Genomic DNA, 24834 nt, shown 5'->3' with positions numbered 1-24834 from the left:
ATTTGCAGATGGCTGTCTCTCTCTGAGCCTGAATCTTCCTGTTGAAAGGGAGTTCTTCCTTCCCACTGTCTCCGAATACTTCCTGATAGGGGACTGTCTGATTGTTGGGGTTTTCTCTGGTGTTATTGTCTTTACCGTACAATAGAAACCACCTTGAGGCAACTGTTGTTGTGATTTGCTGCCAAATAAATAATTGCTTTTAATTGTATTCCTTTTCTGCTATATTATTACTGTCTGTTTATTATTAGGGGGAAACCAAGGAAAAGAAAGTGAATAAATTACACCTGTCTGCTTAACATCATGACACTTACTGTTCATATTTTTCAGCTTTTGTCAGCTGTTATCAGTCAGACCATTGGGTTTCTGTGCAAAAAAAAAAAAGTATTGAGGAAGAAGCTTAAATGGCTTGTTTCAGACAGTGGATATAATGAGGTGCTGCACTGAGGCCCGGTAAACAATAAATAAGGATCACTTTGAAATGTGAATCATGCAAAGATAAGAAAGTGCAAGAATAAAAATAAGGAGCTCGAAATGAGCATAATAGGTCCACAATAAAGGCTTGAAAATATACACATTCTTCTGCGCCCCTGCTTATGTCGACTCATTTACACCATCACACCCGCTAAACTTGTCAGTGAAGAACTTATGATGGCAAATAACATCACTAATGAGCCATATTGAGTTTTACTTTCATGTCAGCAGTCATTTTGTCACACTGTCACACTCTTCAGATGATGGATATCGTGCTCGGGAATGAAACTCTTCAAAGTCTGATTACACTGTGCAGCTCAGCCAATAGAGTAATCTTCATCTCTCTCTCTTTCTGTCTCTCCCTGCTGGCTCAGAGCCACCCAGGCCTCAGCTACCCCCTGCAACCCAGAGGGACCAGGCTTGTGTCGTTCTCTCCAGCTCCGACAGTGAGCCAGAGCTCAGCTGCGGAAAAGCCCGGCCTCAGAAATCACGCAAAGGCAAACAGAGCAAAGAGGGGGAGATGGAGGAGAAGGAGGCTGAGCCTCCCAAAGACAAACAGAGAGTGGGAGAAGCAGAGGAAGAGGACAAGCGGTGGCTCAAAGGCAAACAATCAGTGGGAGAGAGAGGCGACGTCGACGCTAGCGGTGGTGGCAGCCTCCCCCCTGACCGCACACAGGGTAATCCCACATGCAATCTTCTTCTTTTCATATCTAGGGAAATTGGCTAGTGCCTTCTTGTCACCTGCCCATATAATGCTGTTTAATATCATCACCTCCAATAAGGCACCATAGCTCATTCCATATGGGGCTAGGCATTATTATTCTTACTTCTTATTACTATTTCTGCACTTTGCGCCATGAAGCTACAGGAGATATTACAGTAAGTAAAACTTGGCTGATCTCCACTGGCTTTGAGGACCAGCGTACAGCACCAACTGACGAGCTCCTGATTGGCTGTTTTGTTTTTTTGTGTTGTTGTTTTTTTTCTTTTAATAAAGTTGACCGAGGTCTAATTTCATGAAAGGCACAAGCTCCCTAGATGCTCCAGCTCGTCCCTGAAACACAACCTGCCGTTCCCCCGTCCGCTCTGGTTATATGTGCACATGTCTGTGAATCTCAGAGGGATGTGAGGAAACAAATTCCCAATTACACAGTGTGTAATATTGCAAATTAAGACCTCTGTGTTCAAGTACTCGTGTCTCAAAGGGATACGCAAAGCAATAAATTGCACTAATTACAAAGAACTAATTACACTGTGTGCAATATGAAGAGCTTTAAAAAAATGCCAGACTAGCAGAGTCTAAGAAAAGCCCGTGACCTGGGTGTTGCCTCTGAAAACATGTAGATGTTCATATTAAAGGGGTGACACTGAGCTCGGGGCTTTTTTCAAAAACATTTTTCTAGAACACTCAACACGGGAAGCAGTAAAGTGTTCAGGTTTTAACAGGCAAGCCATCAATCCCCATTAGCCTTTAACATCCAGAGATCAGCGTGCAACAACCTGGCTGATTCCTGTTCTTGAGACACACGCACACACTTACAATTTGACATCTATTAGTGCCCAGATTGTCGAGTGGTTAATTTCCCATCTTTGCAGATACCTGTGCCACCCCATCAGTCTAGGACTGAATTCCACTGCAGCTTTTCTTTTCCCTGCAGTGCCTTCTGTACTTTATACTAAAGGTGAGCAAAAAGCCTTTTTTAAAAATAAAAACACCTCTATTTAGACTGACTCAAGGGGAGCGATAAAAGCTTCACAGTCGATCAGAAATGGCAGCACTAAAGAGACACCGCTGGATACCAACTTGGCCCCCTACGTCCCCTTAGTCATGCACTTTTTCCCCTGGAGACAGCTCATGTCTACCTGCAGTACTGTGCAGGAGTTGTAGAGCTTTAAGCAATAGCCTAAACATACAGGCAGAGTGATACAGGGCTGTCTTAAGTGATGAGAACACCTTGTCTTATAACAGACACGGAAACAAGAGAAACACAAGCCTATAAGCTGCCCAACGCTCGGTGGAAAGCCACGTGAGCTTTTTAGATTCCAACACAGTGTTTTGCAGTATTAAATTTGCCACTTGATTGTAATTTTTGAAATAATAGTTGTTTGGATTCCACAGATAAATGAATAAAAGGGGTTTCTCACTTTTAATTTTCTTATCTGAACCTTTCTTATTCAACTCCAGCTCTTAATATTTTATCCAGGGAGTCCTCTCGAGTAGGTTTGCATGATTCATAGTTCAAAAGGATCCGTTTTTACCTTAAACTGTTGCTTATAAATTGGATGGACACCTGGCTCATGCAATTTATAAGCCATTTTAGTTCCTCCCTCTTTAAGTCACCCCCTTTCTGAAAGCACACTTTCTTCTGATTGGCTAATAGCTAAATCCCTGCCACAGTGCTTGTGGGTTTCACTTCTGCATTAACATTTGATCGATCTGTAGACTTTCAGCTTTAATTTAAGGGGTTTGACAAAGTTATTGCATTAACTGTTTAGGAATTGCAGCCATTTTTATATATTGTCTCGCATTTTTAGAGGTTCAGCCAACATGCTGAAAAAAATAAGGTCTGTTTTAAGACTGATAAAAAGTGATTTGCTGCCAGAAGTCTAGAAGTCATGGACATCACCGTGTTTGTTTGTGTTTCTTCCCTTGGGATGCTCAAAGGCTGCCACCTTCAGTCGCTGCTTATTTGTGGGTCTGTATCAGACCTGTGAATCGTACGGCCCCTGGGCCACATCTGGCACTTTGGTTGTCCTGCGTGATGTCAATGGGAAATTAGGATCGAGCATAAATAAGTATACATTATGCAGTTTCCCATTTCAGCCACCAAAACTCGTCATCAGAGAATAGATCACTGTTTTGTTTTTTTGTGATCTTGTGAAGTCACAGTACAATTTTGTTTTCTTTTGTTTTCAATGTAGAGTTGTTGTTTTGTTTTGTTTTGTTTAAACTGGACTAATACATGTTTATTTACTGATGTCAAAGGTAGTGCTGCGTGCTTAGCTTGTGGAGGGCTGACTGCTGAGTAACTTTATGCTTGAAATCCTGGGACAAACTGTCAGGTTTTATGATCTACTTTTCAATTTTCAGATTTATTTTTATTGGTATTTAAATGATACCTACTTATATCTATCATTGAACCCAGATGACATAGTTTTTAAAACTACAGCTGTACTTGGTGCCTTAAAAATCAGAGAAACTGCGTCGAACCAGACACTTGCCTCTGAATGGCATACCTTGGCCTCCACCAACACTGTAAGAAATCTTGGAGTCATTTTTAACCAAGATGTCCAAATATGAAGAGCTACTTTCTTTTATCTGCACAGTTTCTCTAAAATTAAAAGCCATTGGAAACTACTCTTATTATTATCAGGTTGTTCTAAAGATTCCCTAAAAACCTCCATTTAATCCAAAATAGAGGGTACTAACAACGCCAAGAAAGAGATGATATTTGTCCCATATTGGCCTCTCTTCATTGGCTCCCTGTTAGAGCCACAATCAAATTTATAATCCTTCTCCTCACATAAAGGGGCAGGCCCAAACTTATCTTAAAGATCTGATAGTACTGCTATATATGTTGTCCTAATAAAGCACTTTGCTGTCAGACTGCAGGGTTACTTGTAGTTGTTAGAGTTTCTAAAAGTAGAATGGGAGGCAGAGCCTTCAGCCATCAGGCCCCTCTCCTGTGGGGCTCTGTGGGGTGTTTGATTGTTGGGTATTTTTCCAGAATACTTCTGGAAATAATACCTTCAAGTGACTGAACTGAATTGAAGTGACTGAAATTGGTATTTTTGGATTGTATCGAAAGTCAGGAGGTGTTGTGTAAGTCAGTCCTAAAAATTTACCATGTTGTTAACTTCATCAGGTTGAAAGGACTGAATCACAGATACAGTAGTTTGTTTCACTTTTGGAGGCGCTTCAGACTGAACATGGTAACGCGGACTAGCACACAGCTGTCACGTGGCTCCTCTTGGGCAAAGCGTTAAAAGAGTATGGGACCTGAGAGCAGTTTAGTAAGGACATTCCCGAGCTCTTAAATCACTCATGACAAAAAAAACTGGATTTCTGCCACTGAGTAAGAAAAAAAAAAGGAAAAACTGCAGATAAAGTAATTAAACTACAAGAAAACTGGCAATAGTAGTTTGAAATTTAGCAAAAAGAGATTTTGTTCACTCTGTTTTTGGGAATGTGTTTTAAAAGATAAACTGCTTTTTTTTTACCTACTTCACATTTTCATTGCCTAATTACAACATCTACTCTTAACAGTAGCAGTTTATAAAGAGATAAAAATAATATTGAACAGAACTAAGTTCAGCTTATTAATTGCCCACCCACGGTATGTATGTATAGATATATAAGTATGAGCAGTTCATAAATTAATTTATTGAAAAAGGTACAAACATTAGTCTTTATAATGTAATAGCTTACACAGCAGGACTCCATCTCCTTTCAGACTGCATTAGGCCAGGCTGAGAGTTGAGGGTCATCTATAAACCTGTTAGCTTGCCAGGCAGTTACCGTAGTTACCGCAGTCTGCCATTTTAACCATGTTTTTTCATGGTTTTAAGAAAAAAAAGACGAAAAAAAGCCCAATCTTGATCATAGAAGTGTTAAAATGGGACTGATCGGCACTGTACTAGTTAGTCCCGAAAAGGTTGATTCTGTTCACGTGGATGTAGAGTTTTCAGTGGGAGAAACGTTTCGTCAAGTGACTTCTTCAGTCTCAGCTGACTGCAGGTTTCCCCGATCTTATAAACCGTACATTTGCACAATGACTGAAACCAGCCCACTGAAGGAACAATGGGCTGTGAGGTCAGTTTCTTCATTGGTCAGTGTTGATCAGTTGTCATTATGCAAATGTACTGATTATAATTGACGAAATGTTTCTCCCACTGAAAACTCTACATCCAGACGAACAAAATCAGCTTTTTCGGGATTTCCTTACCTGGATGATTGAGCATGCATCAAGTCTTACTAGTTGGTGTTAGCCAATTAAAACCAAATGACTTACAAACACCCTCTTTAGTTGATTTTAAGGCTCCACACCCTCTGACCTTAAAGCTGGCATCACCGACAACCCCAACACTACAGTAAATCTGTGCCACTTTAGTCGTTTTTAGTTGTGCTCCTAAGTCACTTTAATCATAGAATAAAGAAAAGAGTCATTCTGACTCACACGTGTTTGGGCTTTCTTCAGGAGTAAAGTTCGGTTCCTGCAGGGTTAGGGTTACCACCTATGATGAAATAGACCTCTGAATCCACCATCTCACTTGTAACCTGTGATTTTGTTCTAGCCACGTACTACATAGACAAATTTTCAGGGTCTTGAAGATAAAGTCTCACATTTTGAAACTTTTCTATTAAAACAATACATTTGGGTGTTTTAAACAGGCAACAATTCTACAAGAGGGATCGGATGGTAACCGAGCCCTACACCTAACTCTGACCCTAGAGTTTAGACCCAGTGACCTGGCGCATGTTACTACGTTAATGTCTTCACTTGATTTGTTATAGGTAGTTCCAGTAGTCCTATGGCAGATAGTACCGCTCTCACACGGAGGGAGGCAGCCTGCGCTGAGACAGACGATATTGACAGCTTAAATCTACAAATCAGACTGCCTTCAAAAACTGCACGAGTGTACTGGCTAGTATGCATGACGTAATTTGTTTTAGAAAAGAAAAACTATTCAAGGCATTTATCTGTCCTGTTGTGGTTTAGTCAGATTCTTAGTTACATGCTGTTGCCAGTCTGTCTCCAGCAGCGTGGGTATTACAAAGCACTGTGTTTGTCCAATAAAAGTGACCTATGGGGTCAGGAGCGGCGCCTAATGATTTTCCTCAACCTGCCTGTGGTTTTAGAAGGCAAACCGCAGAGCTGTCGGCCGCTCCTACCTCTTGATTGCTCTGAGATTACTTTCCTCACAGCACAGACAGGCAATCACTCCTCCTCCACCTCCCCGTCTCCCACTCTCTCCTTACTGTCTGTCGCTCAGTCGATCTGCATGGCCCAAACATTTAAACATGGATACCTGTCTCTTTTGGATATTAGTGCAAATGTAGCAGCGGCACCAAACGTCTTCATGCTTGAGAAGCACAGTTAGGATTTCTTTTTTTTCCTTTTTTTTTTTATCTTTTGTTTCAATTCTGCAGAAGATAAGATGACTCAGTCCAATTAGGCGTTGTTTTCTTTCTCTCTCAGTAAAATAACAGATAAATCCCTTGGGGTGTTTTGAAGGCACTGTTCATACTGTGTAAGTGACAGTCTAATAAGACGGCTTTGTAAGATGAATTGCCCCCATCGTATAAATGGCCCACTTAATGCAGCTGGAGCGTTCTACCACTGCAAACAGGGGAAGGGGGGGAAAAAAACTGCTTACAACAAATATGGGCTGCACACTGCAGAGCTGCAAGGTTTCATTACAGATGCAGCAGGACAAAAGGATGGATGGGATTTAGCGAAAAGCTAGTGTCCTAAAAATGTTTTGGTTCCAGGTTTGTAGCTCTGTGAAATGCCTTCGTCTGGTTATCTTGGTATTTTCAGAGTGGCCCATTCCAGCTGAGGCTGGTCTGAGAGCAGAACATACTGTGGCAGACCTGGGAAAATTGCACCTATGAGGACGGCAAACATAAAAGTGAAAGATATGGACTTTGTACAGGATAGGTCAAGGAGAGAAAATGTCTTACTTGGATGATCTCACATTGATACAAAGGGATTTGGCATCAAATTACATCGCTGATATTATTCAAAGCAGCGATGGACCGTAAAACAGTCAGTAAATAGAAACAGTTTCTGTGGAAAATAAAAACTGCTTAAAGAAATACTGCAAAGTAGAAGCGATTGAAATACTTTGAATACAAAGAGCATGTTAAAAGAACAGTTTATGACGTGATTAAGGATATAGAGATAGAATAGAAACTTAAGCATCTGTCTAATATAAACCCAGTAGTGTAGCCATAGTGTAGCGAATGCTACAGTAGGAGATTAGTGGCTGCTGTGCTGCCATTAGCATTAGTATCAGAGAGGGAATTAAAGCCTCGCAGAACCTTTGCTGGAATAAATATGATGTTCAAACAGCATATTGCTGCCAAATGGACCAATCAGTTGTTGTGTTCTGCATCATAAAGACGTATAATTATATTTCTGAGTAGGTGAACATCTGTGATCAGATGCAGATATTTTAGCCTGATCAGCTGTTCATTGGTTTTGACCGATCAGCTATCCCAGAGTGTCTCTGCTTAAATACCTTACCTGTGCAGTCCCATATGAAGGTGTGCTAGGTAGAGTTAAAAATATGATATATTGTTTGACCTCACAGGCATAATGTACTCTGTGACCAATAATCACTCTGCTATGAGTGAGTTTGCATATTGTCAGCATTGTACACTCACACTAATGATGTCATGGTTTTCTACTGATCAGCAGCTGGTAGTGAAAATGTGCTAAGAAGAGTAGGAGTTTTCCACCATAGCCAGAAAGAAAGAAAGAAGCTAGCAAAGGGAACTAAACACTGATCTGAATCATATTACGCCACCAGCAGCACTCAGTCTGTAGAAAATCTGTTTGTTTGTTTGTTTGTTTTAAACAACTGCATTAAAATGCTAGAAAAGTCTGTTTCATCTACGATTGATTCACTTTTTTATTAAATATACACGTCTTTTGAGAGATTTTGTAGAGAAATACATTTAATTCTCAAAAACGGGGATTGACAGTGGCTTGGCAACAGCAGCCTTCACACTTGGAGTTCTCTTTCGTTTCCCAACCAAAACACTGGAGAGATGTCTTTCTCCCATACCCACTAGAGATCCAGTGCAGGTGCAGGGCAGCACTTGTTCAATGGAAACTCTCTTGTCGCAGACAGCCTGTGTCAGTATTTTTCCCCCATTAGCAAGCCAGATGGACACACACACACACACGCACGCGCAATCTCACTAACACACACACCGACAAGGCAGACAACTGGCCACGCGAAGTGATTTAAGGCAAGTATTATCAGAGTGTTATAGGTCATTGTCTAAATGAAGCGTGGTCGAACAGTGGCGGTCTCATTTCCACCACCTGACCTTTTCGTGCTAGATGCTGGCAGGATGAGCAAGCTACATAGCTGACATTAATGACCCGCTCCCTCTCTTCTTTCTCTGTTTCTCTCCTTGTGTGATCATGATTTTATCACTCTTTTTTCTGCTCTCTAGCTGCGTTTCAATCCTGTTGTTCAGCAAATTCTAGAGTGAACTTGTGAAACATAAATTGGGCATTTTCTGTCAAAGAAGTTGGCTTTCTGAGTTGCTGAACAGCGTTATACTGAAGGAATAGTTTTCTATAGTGATTAAAATTCGTTGGTCAGAAAATTGAATTGCTTTAAAACTGAAAGTCACCCGATGATGATAGCTGTGGTTGCAAAAATGCTTTTGGGCCTATAGAGGTTTACGGGAAAACAGATTTCTGTCTTCACTTCTGGAAACAACTCTTCTGTTCATTGGCTCAGTCACTCGTTTTGGGCCATATCGGTATGAAACTGCACGTTTATTGGCTAATGAGTTGTCATTAACCAACAAGCATGTGGATCCACAGTCAAACACTCCTTCTCGTCACACCCGGTTTTTTGCAGCCACAATGGCGACCACAGAAATGCTCATCTCAAAGCTTCAAACAGGAATTTGGAAACAATGGGGGACGTCACAGTAGCTGCGTCCATCTTTTACACGGTATGTGACATTTACACTTTATCCTTTACGTTTGTACATTTGTTTAAATAAAAAATTGCTTAATTTTAACTTTATTTTAAAATATAAACTTGCTGCTGCTATTTCAGTTGATAGCTACATCCGGTAGATTTGGCTTCCAAATGTTTACATTTCACCAATCTTTTTTTTTTTATATGTACTTGGACTCATTGGTACAATTGCGTGTCTTAAATAACCTCTTTTATGAACTCTGTTTTACCAGCCAAGCTAACAGGTGCTGCATGTAGGACAGGTTGTAACTTGTAGATGACTAGCATGCTAGCAGTTAGTTTCATGCTCATTTTTTTTTTTAATTTGACCTTTTTAATAGAAAAGTATGTGTCAGTATAGGTTACAGATATTTAGGACGCCATGCAAACACCAGGCTAATCTACTTTCTTGTCCTTTTTAAAAAAGAAATATTTCAAAACTTTTAGATTATCATATTTAAAAAAAAGATTTCATTTATTAATCTTTGTTTGTTTTTGAATTTTTAACTGTGTCCATTGTTTGTATGGTTGTGATTCAGTTATGATGCAAAAAGTCACTTATAGCACATCAACACATTATTATCCCTACAGCCTAAAGATGGAAAAGTCATGCACATCAGGAGGCAAATTTAATTGGTTGATCAGCCATGTCACGCCCTTAGGCAGGACCCCATTACTCTAGTAATAGTCTGTCTACATGACTGGACCCAGATTGGGTCCAGTCCCAATCTTCATGACAATGTAGACTGGGACATTGGAATCTTGTCATCTACACCGGGTCCAATTCAATTCCAGATCTATTCCAATGGCAAATCACAAACACTTGCAATAGTTCTCTTAAGTTAGTAACGTATGCTATCTGCACAATAGAGCTATATCAGCATTTTAAAAGGTAAGATGTTAAAAAAAGACTATATAACTAGCTAATACAAACATTATAGTGGATTATAGATGTAGATGTTAGACATGCTAATTGACGCCAGATTAAGCTAGCAACACATAATTAGTTGCTCCAAGTTACTTTTAAATGCAAATTATTTTTTAACCATAGCTTTTTGCTGAGTTGACCAAATTTAATATTAGCCAGTACGGCATGTGTAATATGATGGCATGTGTTTGTCTGGTCAGCTGATAAAACGATAACTGCACAACAGTCGTGGAAACAAGCAGCGGTTTTTGTGATATATAGTTATAAATAAAAGACTTTTATTTGAGACGTCTTGTAAACACTGTTTTTAGGCTTCGTGGTCTTGTTGACAGTTACCTGTATTGTATTTCTGCTCTGCCAACAGAACGTCGAGGAACCAAATGAGACTGAAGACACAAGGTAAGTTTAAAATATGACAGCGGCTCTAAGAAAATATTACATAGAGGCTAAATAAATATGTGTGTTGGCATACTAATACTGTATTACAGGGTAATAAAAAAAATCATCTCCTAATGCATTTACCTGGCTAAGCTTACACAGGCATGTCTAACATTTACTGTCTTTTTCTCTCTGCTATCTCTCTCCGCTCAGGAACCACAGGAGGATTCAGCCTGAAGACTCTGCAGTGAGACGGCGCCCTGACCCTGAGATTCATCTCCAAGAGTTTTTCAAGCTTTACCCGCTTCTTCTTTTTAATAAACCAAACATTATGCTTCCCAGTGGTCTGGTTTTTTTTCTAAGGGAAAAAAGAAGTTCTGATGCAGTGCTTGTACATAATTCATTTACAGATTTGTTGTTGTCTTAATCCATAGCTAAGATTGTTCTTCCTAAATTAAGCCAACCGTTTTTCTCCTCTGTGTCGGTGGGATAGCTGCACATGTATACTGTTAACTCTGAGTGAGTGGAGCGTCCCCATGCAGCACAGCACTAACAGGAAGACTGTATATGAGGATAACAGCAGGGAAAGACACAAACTGTGTAACATGCTATTCATTTTGCCTGGTTTATTAGACATGTAAATAATTAATTCGCTGTGATAACTAATTGCACAGTAAAAAAACTAAACTAGCATAAATGAAATGTGTTTATATGTCAAAGGCTGGCTGTTAGAAAGTCCAAAAGGAAAAACAAAGTCCGACAGGAGAAATAAAGCTGGAAAAATACTGACGCATGGAACGACGAGGAAATGCATGAGAGATGTATATAAACACTCTGACAAGGACTAAGGGGGAGACAGCACTGTATATACAAAAAAGGAAAAACAAGACACAGCTAAATAGAATCAGAAAACTAGATGAAGAGGAAGTAGAACTATCAAAATAAAGCAGGAAGTAACATGGCAGATAAAAAAAATCTACCACAGAGATTTGACAAAATATGGTTAACTTAGCATTAAACTTATGATTAATTATAACCCATGAATCTACATAGAAACTAGTGTTCCAAAACATCTAGAAGTACTACAAGATTACTCAGAGAAATATACAGAAAATCAAATCCAGACCTTAATCAAAACTAGAAATGGAATTGAAACAAAAAACAAATGAATCTAAAAAGTCTAAAATCAGATTTAAAAAAACTAAACTAAGGACTGAGAACAACAAAACTGCTAGACTGTGACAAATTATGTATATCCACCCTAAAATGCCTTCATGTTTTCCCATTTAGAAGCAGAATTTGCACCAGCAGGACAAAGAAATTCTGCGATTTTCTCTTTGAATAGCTTTTACAGCTGATTCTGAAACTGTTATCAACCGTTATCTGCCACCACCTGTTTCACAGAAAACAAAACAATAAACGTGGGCTATTACTTTGTTAAGCGAGTTAATTTTCATTTCTTTTAATAAGTTATACACAAAAGGTGTGACTTATTTCAAGCACTTTATTACTTAATCTTTTGTCCTAGGCAGTCTTATTTCTAGTGACGCAAAATTCCTCTGTTCTTTCAATAATCTGTTGGGTCTACTTTTAGAGTAAAGCAGAGCGTTTAAACCGCCACGTTTGTTTGCTCTTATATCAACTGCTGATAGCAAGAATGTTGACTTTGATTCCCATTTATATGAAAATGTCAGAGATAATTGCTTCAACATTTTCATTTCAGATTCTTAATCAAGTGTTTGAAAGCAATAAGCATCAATATATGGGTGTTTTTCCATGCATCTAGTGTATATGCATACATATTTGAATGATCTGCTACAAATGCCACATCTTCCCAATATTGTGCTCAGTATAATAAATCTTAAAAGCTGCGGGAGTTTAATGTCTCTTCTACTCATTGCATCACCAGAGGAGCAAACAGAGTACCAATAAAGCAGTGAAAACCAATAATGAGTCAATAATATATGCTCAGTGAGATATTAGTCAGCCTATTCCTCTCTCCCTGCAGACTGCGGAGCTCTGCCGTGTTTGTCTTCTGCGGCTGATGCTAATGATGATGATGGGGGCAATGGTGGCGAGGACGCCAACAACGCCCATCCCTTCTACCCAGGCCTGCAGTTCTGCGCCAGCCGGTACACAGACCGAATATATCTTTACTCCAAGGTACCGCCGCCTGTCTGTTTGATTGTGCATATTTGATCATAGACTGAGCTCATAAGGGAACCAGAGAATTTTTTTCTAGTGTGTTTTCACAATAATTCTTGTTCCTCTCAAGGTTGTGCCATTACAGGAAACGTTGCACCTGCCTATATTGTCCATCTGTGCCAAAGAATTACTCTGAGCTTAAATGCAAGTCAGTGTTTAACTCACAGTGAGATTCAGTCGTTTTGTGTTTTCTGCCACTCTGTGCTGCACACCTTGTCTTTTATTTTAGGTTCTCTAAGGGCCAGAAACAAATTGGTGTGATAGCACAACGGCAAAAAAAAAAACAGTGGTGGAAATTCAGCAGTTGATGTACTAATTGTTTGCTTATGAACCAGTGATGGCAAAGGGAATCTACCAAGAGGGCTGCCAGTAAGGGGTCAAGTGGTTTCACTGGATGAAACACCATGGCAATTCAGGTCCATGGGATGGAGCAGAAGGAGATTTGGCTTGTTCTGATATGAGGGCAAATTCTTCTCTTAGAAACTGAAGGGGACTTGATTGGAGGTTGGGGCATCAGTTATGTGGATAATTCTCAGAGCTCAGGTGGAGTGCAGGATTCATCCAGATATTGAAAATGGCTGGACAAAGCTGGACTGCACAGATGCACAGATCATGGCAGTGCAGGAAAAAGCTCCAAGCACAAGATATACTACACTACGGCAAGACCCAAGGTGCAGTTTGTGCAGAGATGCTCCGGAAATAATTCAGCACATTACAGAAGGGTGCAAGACGCTGGCAGGCAGGGCACACAGTACATGGAGCATCATAGCCAAGTAGCGGCTTGCGCATAGGATACAGGAAGATCTGTGCCCCCTAGGGTGGTCCTGTGGGACTTCCAGAGTCAGAAGGTCAAACTGGTGATGCCTAACCAATTGGACATAGTAGTGGTGGCCAAACAGAGGAAGAAGACAATCACTGTTGTTGCTGAACAACAGGATCTTGCCAAGTTTAACAATGACTCCCACCTGTGCTGTGTTCCAACACGGTGCCAGTCCAAACTGCTGCTGGAGTACAGGAAGGCATGTTCGGAGGCAGCTATAAAAGTAATGGAAGGAGTGTAAAGGTGAGAATAGGGACACCAAACAAAGGGACTGAAGATGAAGGGTAAAAGAAGAGAGCGGCCTGATATGCATGGATGCAGGGAAGGAGGGCATGCAGAAAGTTGGTGTGACTGAAGGAGATGTGAGGGCAGGGTGGAGGCAGATGATCCACTATGGTGACCCTAACACACACAACCCCAAAGAAGAAGAACCCAAGCGAGTTACTATCTGACCCACAGCTGCCTGTGAGCAGCTGGTTCATTTCTTTTGGTGATTCTGAACAAGATCATAAGACATTATTCTAACACTGACTTAATTAATACCTGTATTCTGACAGACATTTCTCGATGTTTTGCAGTAAATCCATAAGTTTCAAGTATTAAAAAAGCAAGTTACTTGACAGTTGACTTGTGATATTGCACAGCTCTGTGTGAACTGTGGAAGAGTTGTAGCTAAGAGTTTAATTATAACTCTTTTTCAAACATGTTTTTGCCAGCTTCTATTATTTCATGAGCCTTTTCATACTGGGACAGGATTTTCCCTGGATCTGTCGTGCACATAAGTGAATTCAACTTGAATTTTCAAATACAACACATTGTCGTGTTGTGACGGTGACAGGTTGTGACTGGCTAACTAAATTGCAGCAGAAAATAAAAATATTTTCCTGCCACAAACAAAAGTACAAATAACAGGCAAAGCACCACGTTATGTTTCTGTTATGTTTCTGTTAGGTTTTTGTTATGTTTTTGTTATGTTTTTGTTTTTTGCGTGCACAACAGTTTGGGTAGTTTAGTTAGTAGCTTAATAACCCACATCATGATTTTCAGCTGCGTTCCTCCCCTGCGCAGTACTTGTTGGCTGATAAATACTCTTATAACACTTTGTCTTATATTTTTCTATAAGACAAAGCTTTTAAAAAATGCTTCTTTTTCTTGTGCCGCATTAAATGTGAGGAGACGGCAGCTCCTCTTACTCTAAGTGAAAGTCAGACGTGTGGTGTAATATCCTCCATTTCAATTCTTGCAACAAAAAAAGTACACATAAAGGTGTGATGTCCACTTAATGTTTTCTTTTATATCCTCATGTTCTAGTGAAATTTACCTGATTCCATGTTCAAGATCTGCTCAGGTTTGAGCTGCAGATAATCGTTTTTAATCATTTAATCTGCAGCGTTATCAGTGTAACCAGCTGTTCTGGTCAAAGTTTAAGAAGAAAAAAAGTAGTTGCGATTAAAACAGGTGCAGTTAATTAGTGTAGAAACAACATATAAGGCAGTTTTAACGAGCTTTTAACAAACAGGAAAAAACAGGCTATAATGAAAGCTACGTGATGCTTGATATGCACCTTTATTAACCTTTGCTGCATTTTCAATTCTTCTCTTAGCATTACAACACTTTAACAAGCTAACTGCTAGTAAAAACTGGTAAAAAGTAATATCTGTGCTTCACCACTAGTGACTGGACGTCCTGTGTCCTGCCTCTTGGTTGTGCTACCCAGACCTAAACCACATACAGTATGTCCAGTGGTGCAAATATATTTGAAACTGACTATTTTCTGCTCCAAAGGGAATGCTGGAGAAACGATCCCAGCATGATTCTCCCCAAATTTTCCAAAACGAGTAACAAAGGCCGTCGTGCTGGCTCCACACTAACTCCATCACATGCTGCCTTTTCCCCTCCTCTGTGCTGTGCGTGCATTACTGCTGAAGCATTCAAGTCAATTTCAGTAATGGATTTCTTCCAAAGACATAAGAAAAAAATATTTTATTAATAATGCTGAGATTTGTTAAGGGTTTATTTCAGCCAATTACTCTTGTATTGATCTTCCTTTTGCCTCTCAAAAATAGTAAAGCAGCAACCTTCGCCGCCTCTGTGGACCAGGCTCCTTTGCTGTGGAGTAAAAGGTGAAAGAAAAGCTTTTTAAATCCATTCATATCCCTCCGTTCAATACAAATTAAAGGTTTAGGATTTACCAGCGTATTGCCAATATGATTTAATAAGGTGCCACCGGTTTCCAAGCCGCCTTCTAACGTTTCCTCTTTTATCTACACTTCTCCTGTATTTGTCAGCAGCCAGTAAAGCGGTCGTCTAAGGATTTTATTTAATATATTTGGTGCACAAAAGGTTATTCGTGAAGTAAAAACTGAAGGAGGCAGCCGAACAGTTTTAAATATTGAACTTGACATACCAAAATAACCCTGTATATGGCATCTGGGTTTTTTTGGCTGGGCCAACAAAAAGTTTGCATTCGTATTAGTACTAGTATTACTTATGGCTCAGTCATGCAGCCGTAGAGACTGGTCAGTAAAACCCTGGCAACCACTGGTCGCTAGGGAAAAATCTATATTCCCCAGCTGGTTGGAAGTTTTGGAAAACAAACATCACCAGAAACCTCTTTGGGTTTGCGTAGTTGCTAGCAGGTTGCTGCAATCGCTTATAGTTTGCATGGAAGACACAGATTTGTCTGCAAAAACTCGTTAAGTAGTTGTGAAACTTGAATAAGGGTGCAGAGACTGCTCTTCAAGATTCAAGTTAAACATTTTGAAACATATTCTCTGCTTCTGGTTTGCATCAAATTCTTCACAGTGTTAGCGCGTGTCTTAGCGAGTAGTTGGCAAGTGTGGAGACAAGTTGAAGTTGGAGTCTTCCATACAAAATACAGGCAATTGCGGCAATCTGATAGCAACCAAAACAACCACAAGGTTTTTGATGTAACACCTTCTTTCAACAATTTCATTTAATGACAGCATCTTCGCCGACCAATCATTTTTCTATGTAGTCTCTGACTGGTCTGTGTGACTGGAGGCCTTAGTATGACCAGTAATGTGGGTTTTAAATGTTACTGTTATCACTGAGTCAGTTCAATGTCATGATAGCTTCCATCTATCCAATTTCTGCCACTTATCTGGGTCACAGGAGCAGCAGTCTAATCAGATATGCCCAGACCTCTTTCTCTCCAGCTACCCCCTCCAGCTCTTCTGTAGGACACTGAAGATTTTATGCCTGATAAACCTCACATAGTAGGTGTCCAGGAAGCGCTAGAGGACACTGCCGGATTTTTGGCACTGCACTCACAGCTTTGATCCTGATAAAATCCTAATTTATCTGGACTTTTGTCCTGGCACAGCCATTTATGAGGTTTAGGTGGCACATAGGTTTGGATAGCTTTTTCATCATTTAAAAACTACATTTTGCATTTACTCGGATAATTTTTCTCGAATTTTAATTTTTAGTGAAACAATTATGCAAAAATCTAAGAAATCGCCTTGAGGCGACTTTTGTTGTGATTTGGCGCTATATAAATAAAATTGAATTGAATTGAAATCAGGGAGGAAGTACTTTATATACTTTTTCACAGCACTATAAACATATTTTGCTGGAAGCTGCCTGCTAGAAATCTGAGTAAATCATGTTTCTATGATTGACAGAGGGAAACTTTTACAAATACATGTGCAGCAGCCAAAATAACAGTCACCGGTAACACGTTATATTTGAAATGAACTGCGATAACGGGCCGTTAGACTCGTTGATCTTGCTCTAGCTAACAGCACCGAACGCCAAAAGCGACATCATATCTGCTGGTGCAAGCCACACTTTGGAGGGAGAGGTTTCAACAGTTTGAAGAGATGACACTTTCTTATTTCTTCCCATCTGGTTTTGACTGCTTCTTCAGTGCTGATGCAGAGGTTCTGTCTGAGTGGCGACGGCTATCGTTCAGGAGAATCAGCACTAATATAAATGGCCTAATAGTAACCCACGAGGCACTTTTATTTGAAGAGTTCAGGTGTTTTGTTCAGTATTCAAGCCAAATGTTCTTTTAGCGCCTTCCACCATTGAAGCTTGTGGCGCGTCCTTCCACCAGCAGACTAATACAAGCAAGTTTAACTGCAGTATGGCTCTGATTACACTCCTGTGCATTCTTGGCACTCCCCTCGAGTGCCACTTGCCAACAGACCTTTGTATTGATCACGTTGTGATACTTAACGCCCTTTTGCTTCATTCATGAGGGATCAAGTTCCTTCCCCACTAACTCAGATAAGAGACAAGAGGGTTTTACATAAAGAAGAGCAAGACGCTGAACTGAATCACCAGTGGAATCTTAACCTGACAGCAATAGACAAGTGTCATGTACGCGTGGCTGAGACGATAAGCTGAGGAGATAAATGTCTCCCGCTGTCGTTTAAATGATAAAGTGGAGGAATTCTGGCTGGAAAGCTGTCACATTGGGATAATCCTGGACAAGGCAAAGTATTCACACAGGGGCTACTCGAGGCACAATCAGAGGAAGATTTGTCACAGAGGCTTGAATGAGAAATATTGAGAGTATTAGTAATTGTATATCCATTTACTACACAGCAAACAGTTGTTTTATTCAAGGGTTCACTGGCCCTACTCTTTGGTGGGTGGGTTCTTTGACTCCTGTCAAGACCAGGAAGAGCTGATAAGTGTGGTGAAGAACCTGAGGATAGTTCAGAAACACCATATGTTGGACTACAATTACTTTGGCATGTTGTGATTTCTCAGACTTTTCTTGCGCTGTTGTTACATGTGACAGACCACTGAATAATGGAGCAGTATAGCAATCCACATTTGTCAGGACCTGCACACATCGATGACTGTTTTATTCTTAGAATATCTGGAAAGACTTCAGTACCTATACGTTCATCAGGCTTTTGGATGTGCATGTGGAGTTTTAGTGACAGCAGAGAAGTGCAGAACAAAGACTTTGAAGAGAAAAATGAGTCAATTAACTATAAGCTGTGTGTTAATGATAGACCCTTGGTTATTGGACTGTAAAGCCTCAACGTTGGCATTTTGGTTATCATCATCTTGGTTTTATTGAAACTGGATGCAACCATATTTTTAGAAGCCAGTGCAACGTGAGCCTGATGAGCGAACACCAGAGACTGTGTATAAGTGATGAACGTACCTACAATGACGTCGCCTAAAGGTTTTCTGTTTCCCGTTTTCACTGTTGTCATCTTAGCTTTTTGGAACCAAACATCAGGAGTGACTGTAAACAGAGAGATACTGTACTCTCGTATACTAGCAGCCTGTTATGAAGCCAAAACATCTTTATCATCCATCTGGACACTAAAGAAGAGTTTCATTTTATAAACTACACGTTTTGATTAATAAGACTTGAAACTAGAAACTGAAGTCATGAACTTAAGGCACAGGTCACAGGAGCTAAGACCATTTACCCATGGACTCAGAATGGCCACACCTAAAAAACAGTTTTTTGGGTTCTTCTTGACACGATATTTCAAAAAAAGTAAAAAATGAGTATGCATGGTCACAATACATGATCCTAGCTGATAAATAAAACAAAGTCAGTTATTTTAGCACATTTGTAAAGCTGATAGTGAACAGAGTTGATGCTAACACTGCTAATATCCACAATAAACCAATGTCTTGAGCCACCCCACATTTGTTTATAGTTTGCTTCAAAGGAGCTTATTGCTCAAGTGATCTTGCATTAAAAAAGCATAAAAAGTCTCCTAATTCAAGGGATGTTTTTTCTTTGTCTTCACATAACAGAATCAATCCTGAGATACTTTGTTACCATGTAAAATAGTAACAAAGTATCAATTTTCTTTCCCATTTCTTTACTTGAAACTGTGAAAAAAGTCACAGATTACACCGTCTGATTGGCATGAAATAGTCTGCACCACAATTTCCTCACATTATTTTTATATTACTGAGCAGGTTTCTCCATGCTATCACTGGTAGCAATGCTTGGCTAAAACATTAATTATTTCAAGTAATGGGCATTAATCTGTCTGTCAGATTTAGTCACTCATGAAAGGTAACCCCTGTATTGGTATGTGTGTGTGTACGTATGTAAAGCTGTGGTCAGAAATTTACATCCAGTCCTCATTAGTATGAATTTCATGGCCATTTTGGGCTTTCGTGATTTCTTTGAGCAGTCCTTTTTAGTGGTAGAATGATTGGACAGCAAACATCTTTATTGACTTAATAAACAAGAATTGGATGCATAGGTTTAAATTTATTTCAGATGTCCTCTAATCAGGAGTACAAATTATACATACACTTAAATAAATAGTGCTGGAGGCACGCTGGATGTGGATCCTTTGGTTTCTGTGGAATATAAAGTGGGGTGCAGTGGACTGTCTTTGTTTGAGGACATCATGTGGAATTTTGAGTTTAGGAGCCGGGTTAATGCCTGGGGCGTTCCTGAGCATTCTTTGCGGTGTGACAGGGTGCATTGTCATAGGGGGATGTGCTTCTTCTGCAGCATTGTTTAGGTGGGTGGTACATGTTAAAGTATGTCCAAGTATTGTAAATACCACCAGGACCAAGGGCTTCTCAGCAGCATATGGCTTTGCAAAGAGATGACCATTAAAAGCAACTGTCAGTGGTTTTAATGTTTTGGCTGATCATCATTTTATTCAACCTGAAAATAAACATACTTCTTTTATTTATATAATAATAATAATAATAATAATAATATCTTATGTTTGAATGAAACCAATATTTTCAGTTGCTTTCCTCATGAGCTTGTTAGTGGGAAGCATAGTGTGCCTCTTTTCAGTCACATCTAGCGGGGCTCTAATCCTGCTTCATGCTGTTACAGCACAACTCGCTCCACCATTCCCCTGACTCTCCATGATATTTATTTTACCATAATCCAAATAAACACATGGGCGTCTTTGCACTGCGAGTACAGCGCAAGAGGGAAAAAAAACTTCCTAATGTTGATTTGTATCTCCAAATCCATGTGCCGGCTGCCGGCAGGTATTAACCTTTAGGCTTTATCCTTTCTCCTGCCTCCTGCCTGTCCTCTCCGACCATCATCTTCATGCCTGACGTGGCTCTGAGAGCTGAAACCAGATTGTGGCTTTTACCTGAATCCGCCCATCAGCCTCTTTCTTGTTTGGTACAGTCGATGTTGTTTGATTGAAGTTAACTCTGAGGGTAAGTGGCTTGTCGGTCTTCAAATTGGCAGTAGTTAGTGCTAATGAAGCAGTAATAACCTGGTAAATGTTCTTTATTGTGGTTATTTTTTACAGTGATTATGCAGATGCTTCCAAGCCGCTGCGGTATGATTACCTATAATTACAGTGAGGTATATTCTTATGGGTTTATTCCTGGTTTTTTATCCTCTTCATAATGCTCATTATTTTTGTTACTAATGCATGCATGCACGCTGTCACAAGAGAAACAGGATCTTCAAACATATATTAGAATAAAGGTGGATAAAACAAGCAAGATCACTACTGAGCTCCTTGGTTACCACAGGAATTACCATGGCAACCAATAAAGAAAGAAAGTGTGGCCAGATTACAGAATTTAAATGAAACTAAATTCAAGTTCTGTAAGTTGATAATTAAAAATCTGATTGCTCTGCAGACAATCCCTAAAGTTTTGGTGCAGAATGAGCTACAGCACACAATGAAACTAATTGCATGTGAACGCTGCAAAACTGTATATTCGGTTTCTAATTACAGACAGTTTAGGTCCTGCAGTTACTTTTTATTTTCCGCACGGGAGTTGTACAGGAGAAGTAGATAGTTGTACTGTTGCTCTATGGCTCTGTGAGGATTAAAGAGCGTTTAATTCATGGCTATTTCACTAAGAGTCTCTGAGAGTTTTATAGGTGAGAGCAACACATCCAGGTATTTTGGCCTTTTTTCAGCTTCTGAAATACGTCATGGCAGAATTGTTTGAGAAACCGCAGTAAACAAATTGCTAACATTATAATAGTTAACAGGGGTCTTGCAAGTTAACTAGCACCCTGCAGTCCACTTGTTAACATTTACGTATTGATACTGTTATTATACTGTTTTCAGATCCAAGCCTGTCTCTTCAACAGGCTTCAGTGCCGTGTCCCTTGGTTTATAATAAGCCCAAGTCCTAAAGAACTATTCAGTTGTAGTTTGAACCCTGTAAAGCTTTTTATTAGCGCTGTTCATGGGCTGCAAACTTTCAAGCTAAGTTTAAAATGTCAGCATTAATTACAGCCCTCACGCTCGCTGAGTCCTAATGCTTCAGAGCAGATGACTAAAAATGAAGTTTTCAGTCTGGAGATTAAGCTTGGGATCAAAACTTTCTGATATCAAATAATTCAAACGATACAGCAACATATGAATTACCTGTAGTTGGGCATACGATGGGACCTGGTACCTGTACCTCACTTATTGACCCTCACTGTGCACTTTCATTGGAAACATTCAACTTAAACCTTTTAAATGAGGTCACCGCTGTGTTTGGAGTAGCATTATGATAAGCAGGCATGGCCAGTGGACAGCTACTCTCCTGAACCCTTCAAAAACTCACTAGTATTAGTTTTTCATCCTCCTTGCTGTCTGGAGTTAGTTTATGTAATTACAGGCCACTTTTACAGGCCGCTTGTCTTGATCCAAACAGCTCTGTGGCTCTTCTGAGAGGAGAGGACACTGATCTCATTTAACTTTACTTACTTCCCATGTCTCCCGATAACAGAGCGTTGTAATCCACAAGCTTTTTACGTCATCCTTGCAAGAGAGTCTCCACATGAAAAGCGGTGCTTTAAGCTAAATCGATACACTGTTTCCTCTCCTCTAAACTTCATTAAGCATAGACATTGCAGTATTCTCAGCCCAGGTGTCCAGCACCCAGAGAGAAGAGAACTGATTGTAAGAACTGGGAGGATACAGTGCAGGACAAGCATTTGACTATGGCTCTCATTAATGTCTGCTATCTAAAAGAGAAATGCACGGCATTACAAGAAATTATTCTCTTGTAGCTAATGAGAAAAAAGAAAGTTCACACAGAGACGCCCACCTTCTCTGACACATAGTTAACATTTATTTGATAGCGTCGGCAAGGTTCTTTGCGATGTATCCCTCCTCCTTAGCTTGAAGTTATATAACCACAGTATTGTCCTGACATTTCTCCTCATCGGGCGAGTGAAACAACGGCGCTGCCTCGTGATTCGCTCCAATGCACGCTCGGCGAACGGTTGTATCTCTGTTTGCTTCGGTTACACCAGTGAGTCAGCGGCAGAATCCCACGTCTCACCAACTGCTTGGAAGGGAAAACACGAGGAGCCACTCAGAAACGTCCAAGCATGAAGGGCCTGTGCGCAGTGTAGTGGTGTCACTGCGTGTTCGAGCACTATTTATTGCTTCACAGACCCTCTGATAGTTTTTATGGGTCTCTCTCTCTGTGCCTTGTGAGTGGGTGTGAGGGTATCTTAGCCAAAACTACAGATTTTTTTCTTCTTTGCAGATCCATAAGTATTTGGACAGTGACATAATTTGAGGTATTTTGCCTGCGTATGTCAGTACATCCATCCTTTTTATTTAAATTATTCAGGTCCAGCTCTCTCTTTTTCCTCCTCATGAGCTCCTGCTGGTTGGACATTTCCGAAACCTTACCTGGGAAGTGTCCAGGAGACGCATCCTAGTTAGATTCGCAGACCACCTAAGCTTTTGATGCAGTGGCGCAGCAGCTTTGTACTCCCTAATGGCTAAGGACCTCATCCTCGCCCTACAAATGAGCACAGACGCCCACCTCATGAGGAAGCTCAGAGGTGAGGGTAGGAACAGAGATTGACTTGTAAATTGACGGCTTTACCTTCACAATCAGAGTTCTGTTTACCATATCAAGCCAGTTAATTACTTGTACCACCGCAGGAGCTGCACAGGTTCATCTGTTTTCCTCCTGCTCCACTCCTCCTGCCTATGAAAATGACCCCAGATGCTTGAGCTTTTCCACTTGAGACAGCAACTTATCTCCAACCTGGAGTAGGGGTCCACCCCTTTCCAGCAGACAACGACTTCAGACTTGAAAGTGCTCATTTTCCAACCTAGCTGTTGTTTGATGTTCTGGAAAGTGCTCCACAAACAGCAAAGAACTCCACCGATTTTAATGCAGTTTTAAACATAAGAATTCTTCGAATACTCGGATGCAGTCTTATACAGTCAGTAACCACGGACATCTTCAAATGCTGATTTTTCTACCTTAAGATGCTCTGCCAGGCTTTCACTGCAGCGCCATCAGTTGTTGCTCGTTTGTGGGTCTTGCTGCTGTTCAGCCATCTGTGCTATGAATCACTGTCCCACAAGTTTTTCAGCATTTGGCTAAATCTCAGCAGAGTAAAGCCGTTTACTCTTCAGCATTCCTCCTGCTACTTCTATCAGCGTTCACATCCTCAGTAAACTTCTATTCCATTGGCAGCTGAACATGCTCGTGGATCACACTGCTTCTGCCATGTTTCACAGATGATGTGGCATGCTTTGGATCTTCTACAAGTTGATCTTGTAGAAGATCCAAAGGAAAAAATGTTCCAAAACTGGGGAGGAATGCACCAAATACTTCAGATTGATTTGGACACTGCTAAAGTTTCTGCTACTGCTAATATTTCTGTGTGGCTGTAAATCTATTAACAATCATGGAACATTTTTCCATGAAGCTGAAAGTCTACATTTCTGCCACAACTTGATTATTTCATTTGAATCCATTGTGGTGCTGTACCTGAGCAAAACTGAAATTTTTTTTACTGTGCATAGAATTTGGGACCTTAATAAAGCTATTATTTAATATCATTTATAATATTTTCAAGTAAATTGTGGATTTGTGATTGTGTGTGTGCCTAAAACACCTTTAAAACAACCTCAAGGTAGTTTTATTGCATCTCGCTGTGATTTATTCATAATTTGACATCCAGAAAAAATGACGAAAATATCAGATAATTAATCCAGAATTAAAATTCATATCAATCTGTACGAAAGAAATAAATATATAATACAGCTCTACAGTATATAAATCCCGTTAGACTTCCCGTCTCACAGGTGTAGGAAGAAAAAGTTTTGAGGCATCTGTGAGCAGTTGTTGCTTTGAAACCACTTTCTACCTAAGATTTTAGTCCCTGTTGGAACTAGAAAACTGATCTTACTGTTTCTGTGCTTCTTGTGAATTGTTTAAATATTCTTCTGCTTTGAAATCTATCCAGGTGGAAATGTGTATCTCAGAGAAAAAAAAATTCAAATTTGAGTGTTAAATTCAAATTTCAAGTGCATTTGTCAAAGGAAAATATAGGCTATAGCTATACATGTTTATGAAGCATCCATTACCTTTTATACAAAGACTAAGT

At 40.0% G+C, this 24834-nt stretch overlaps 1 protein-coding gene across 6 annotated transcripts in view; it reads left to right on the top strand.

Annotated features, from left to right (window-relative positions):
- Positions 1-24834, top strand: part of zranb3 (zinc finger, RAN-binding domain containing 3) — a 120103-nt gene that overhangs the window by 64507 nt on the left and 30762 nt on the right. For all 6 annotated transcript variants that reach the window (XM_005739865.1, XM_005739863.1, XM_013912602.1 and 3 more), the window contains exons 14-15: positions 846-1148; positions 12498-12652. In XM_005739865.1, coding sequence (XP_005739922.1) covers positions 846-1148; positions 12498-12652 — 458 coding nt within the window. The remainder of the gene's footprint in view (positions 1-845; positions 1149-12497; positions 12653-24834) is intronic.

This window comes from Pundamilia nyererei, unplaced genomic scaffold, assembly GCF_000239375.1.
Source record: "Pundamilia nyererei isolate P.nyererei 1_Seehausen unplaced genomic scaffold, PunNye1.0 scaffold00094, whole genome shotgun sequence".
Classification (NCBI taxonomy): Eukaryota; Metazoa; Chordata; class Actinopteri; order Cichliformes; family Cichlidae; genus Pundamilia; species Pundamilia nyererei.
Note: the sequence above shows the minus strand (reverse complement) of the source record. Positions and strands in the feature narration are given on the sequence as shown.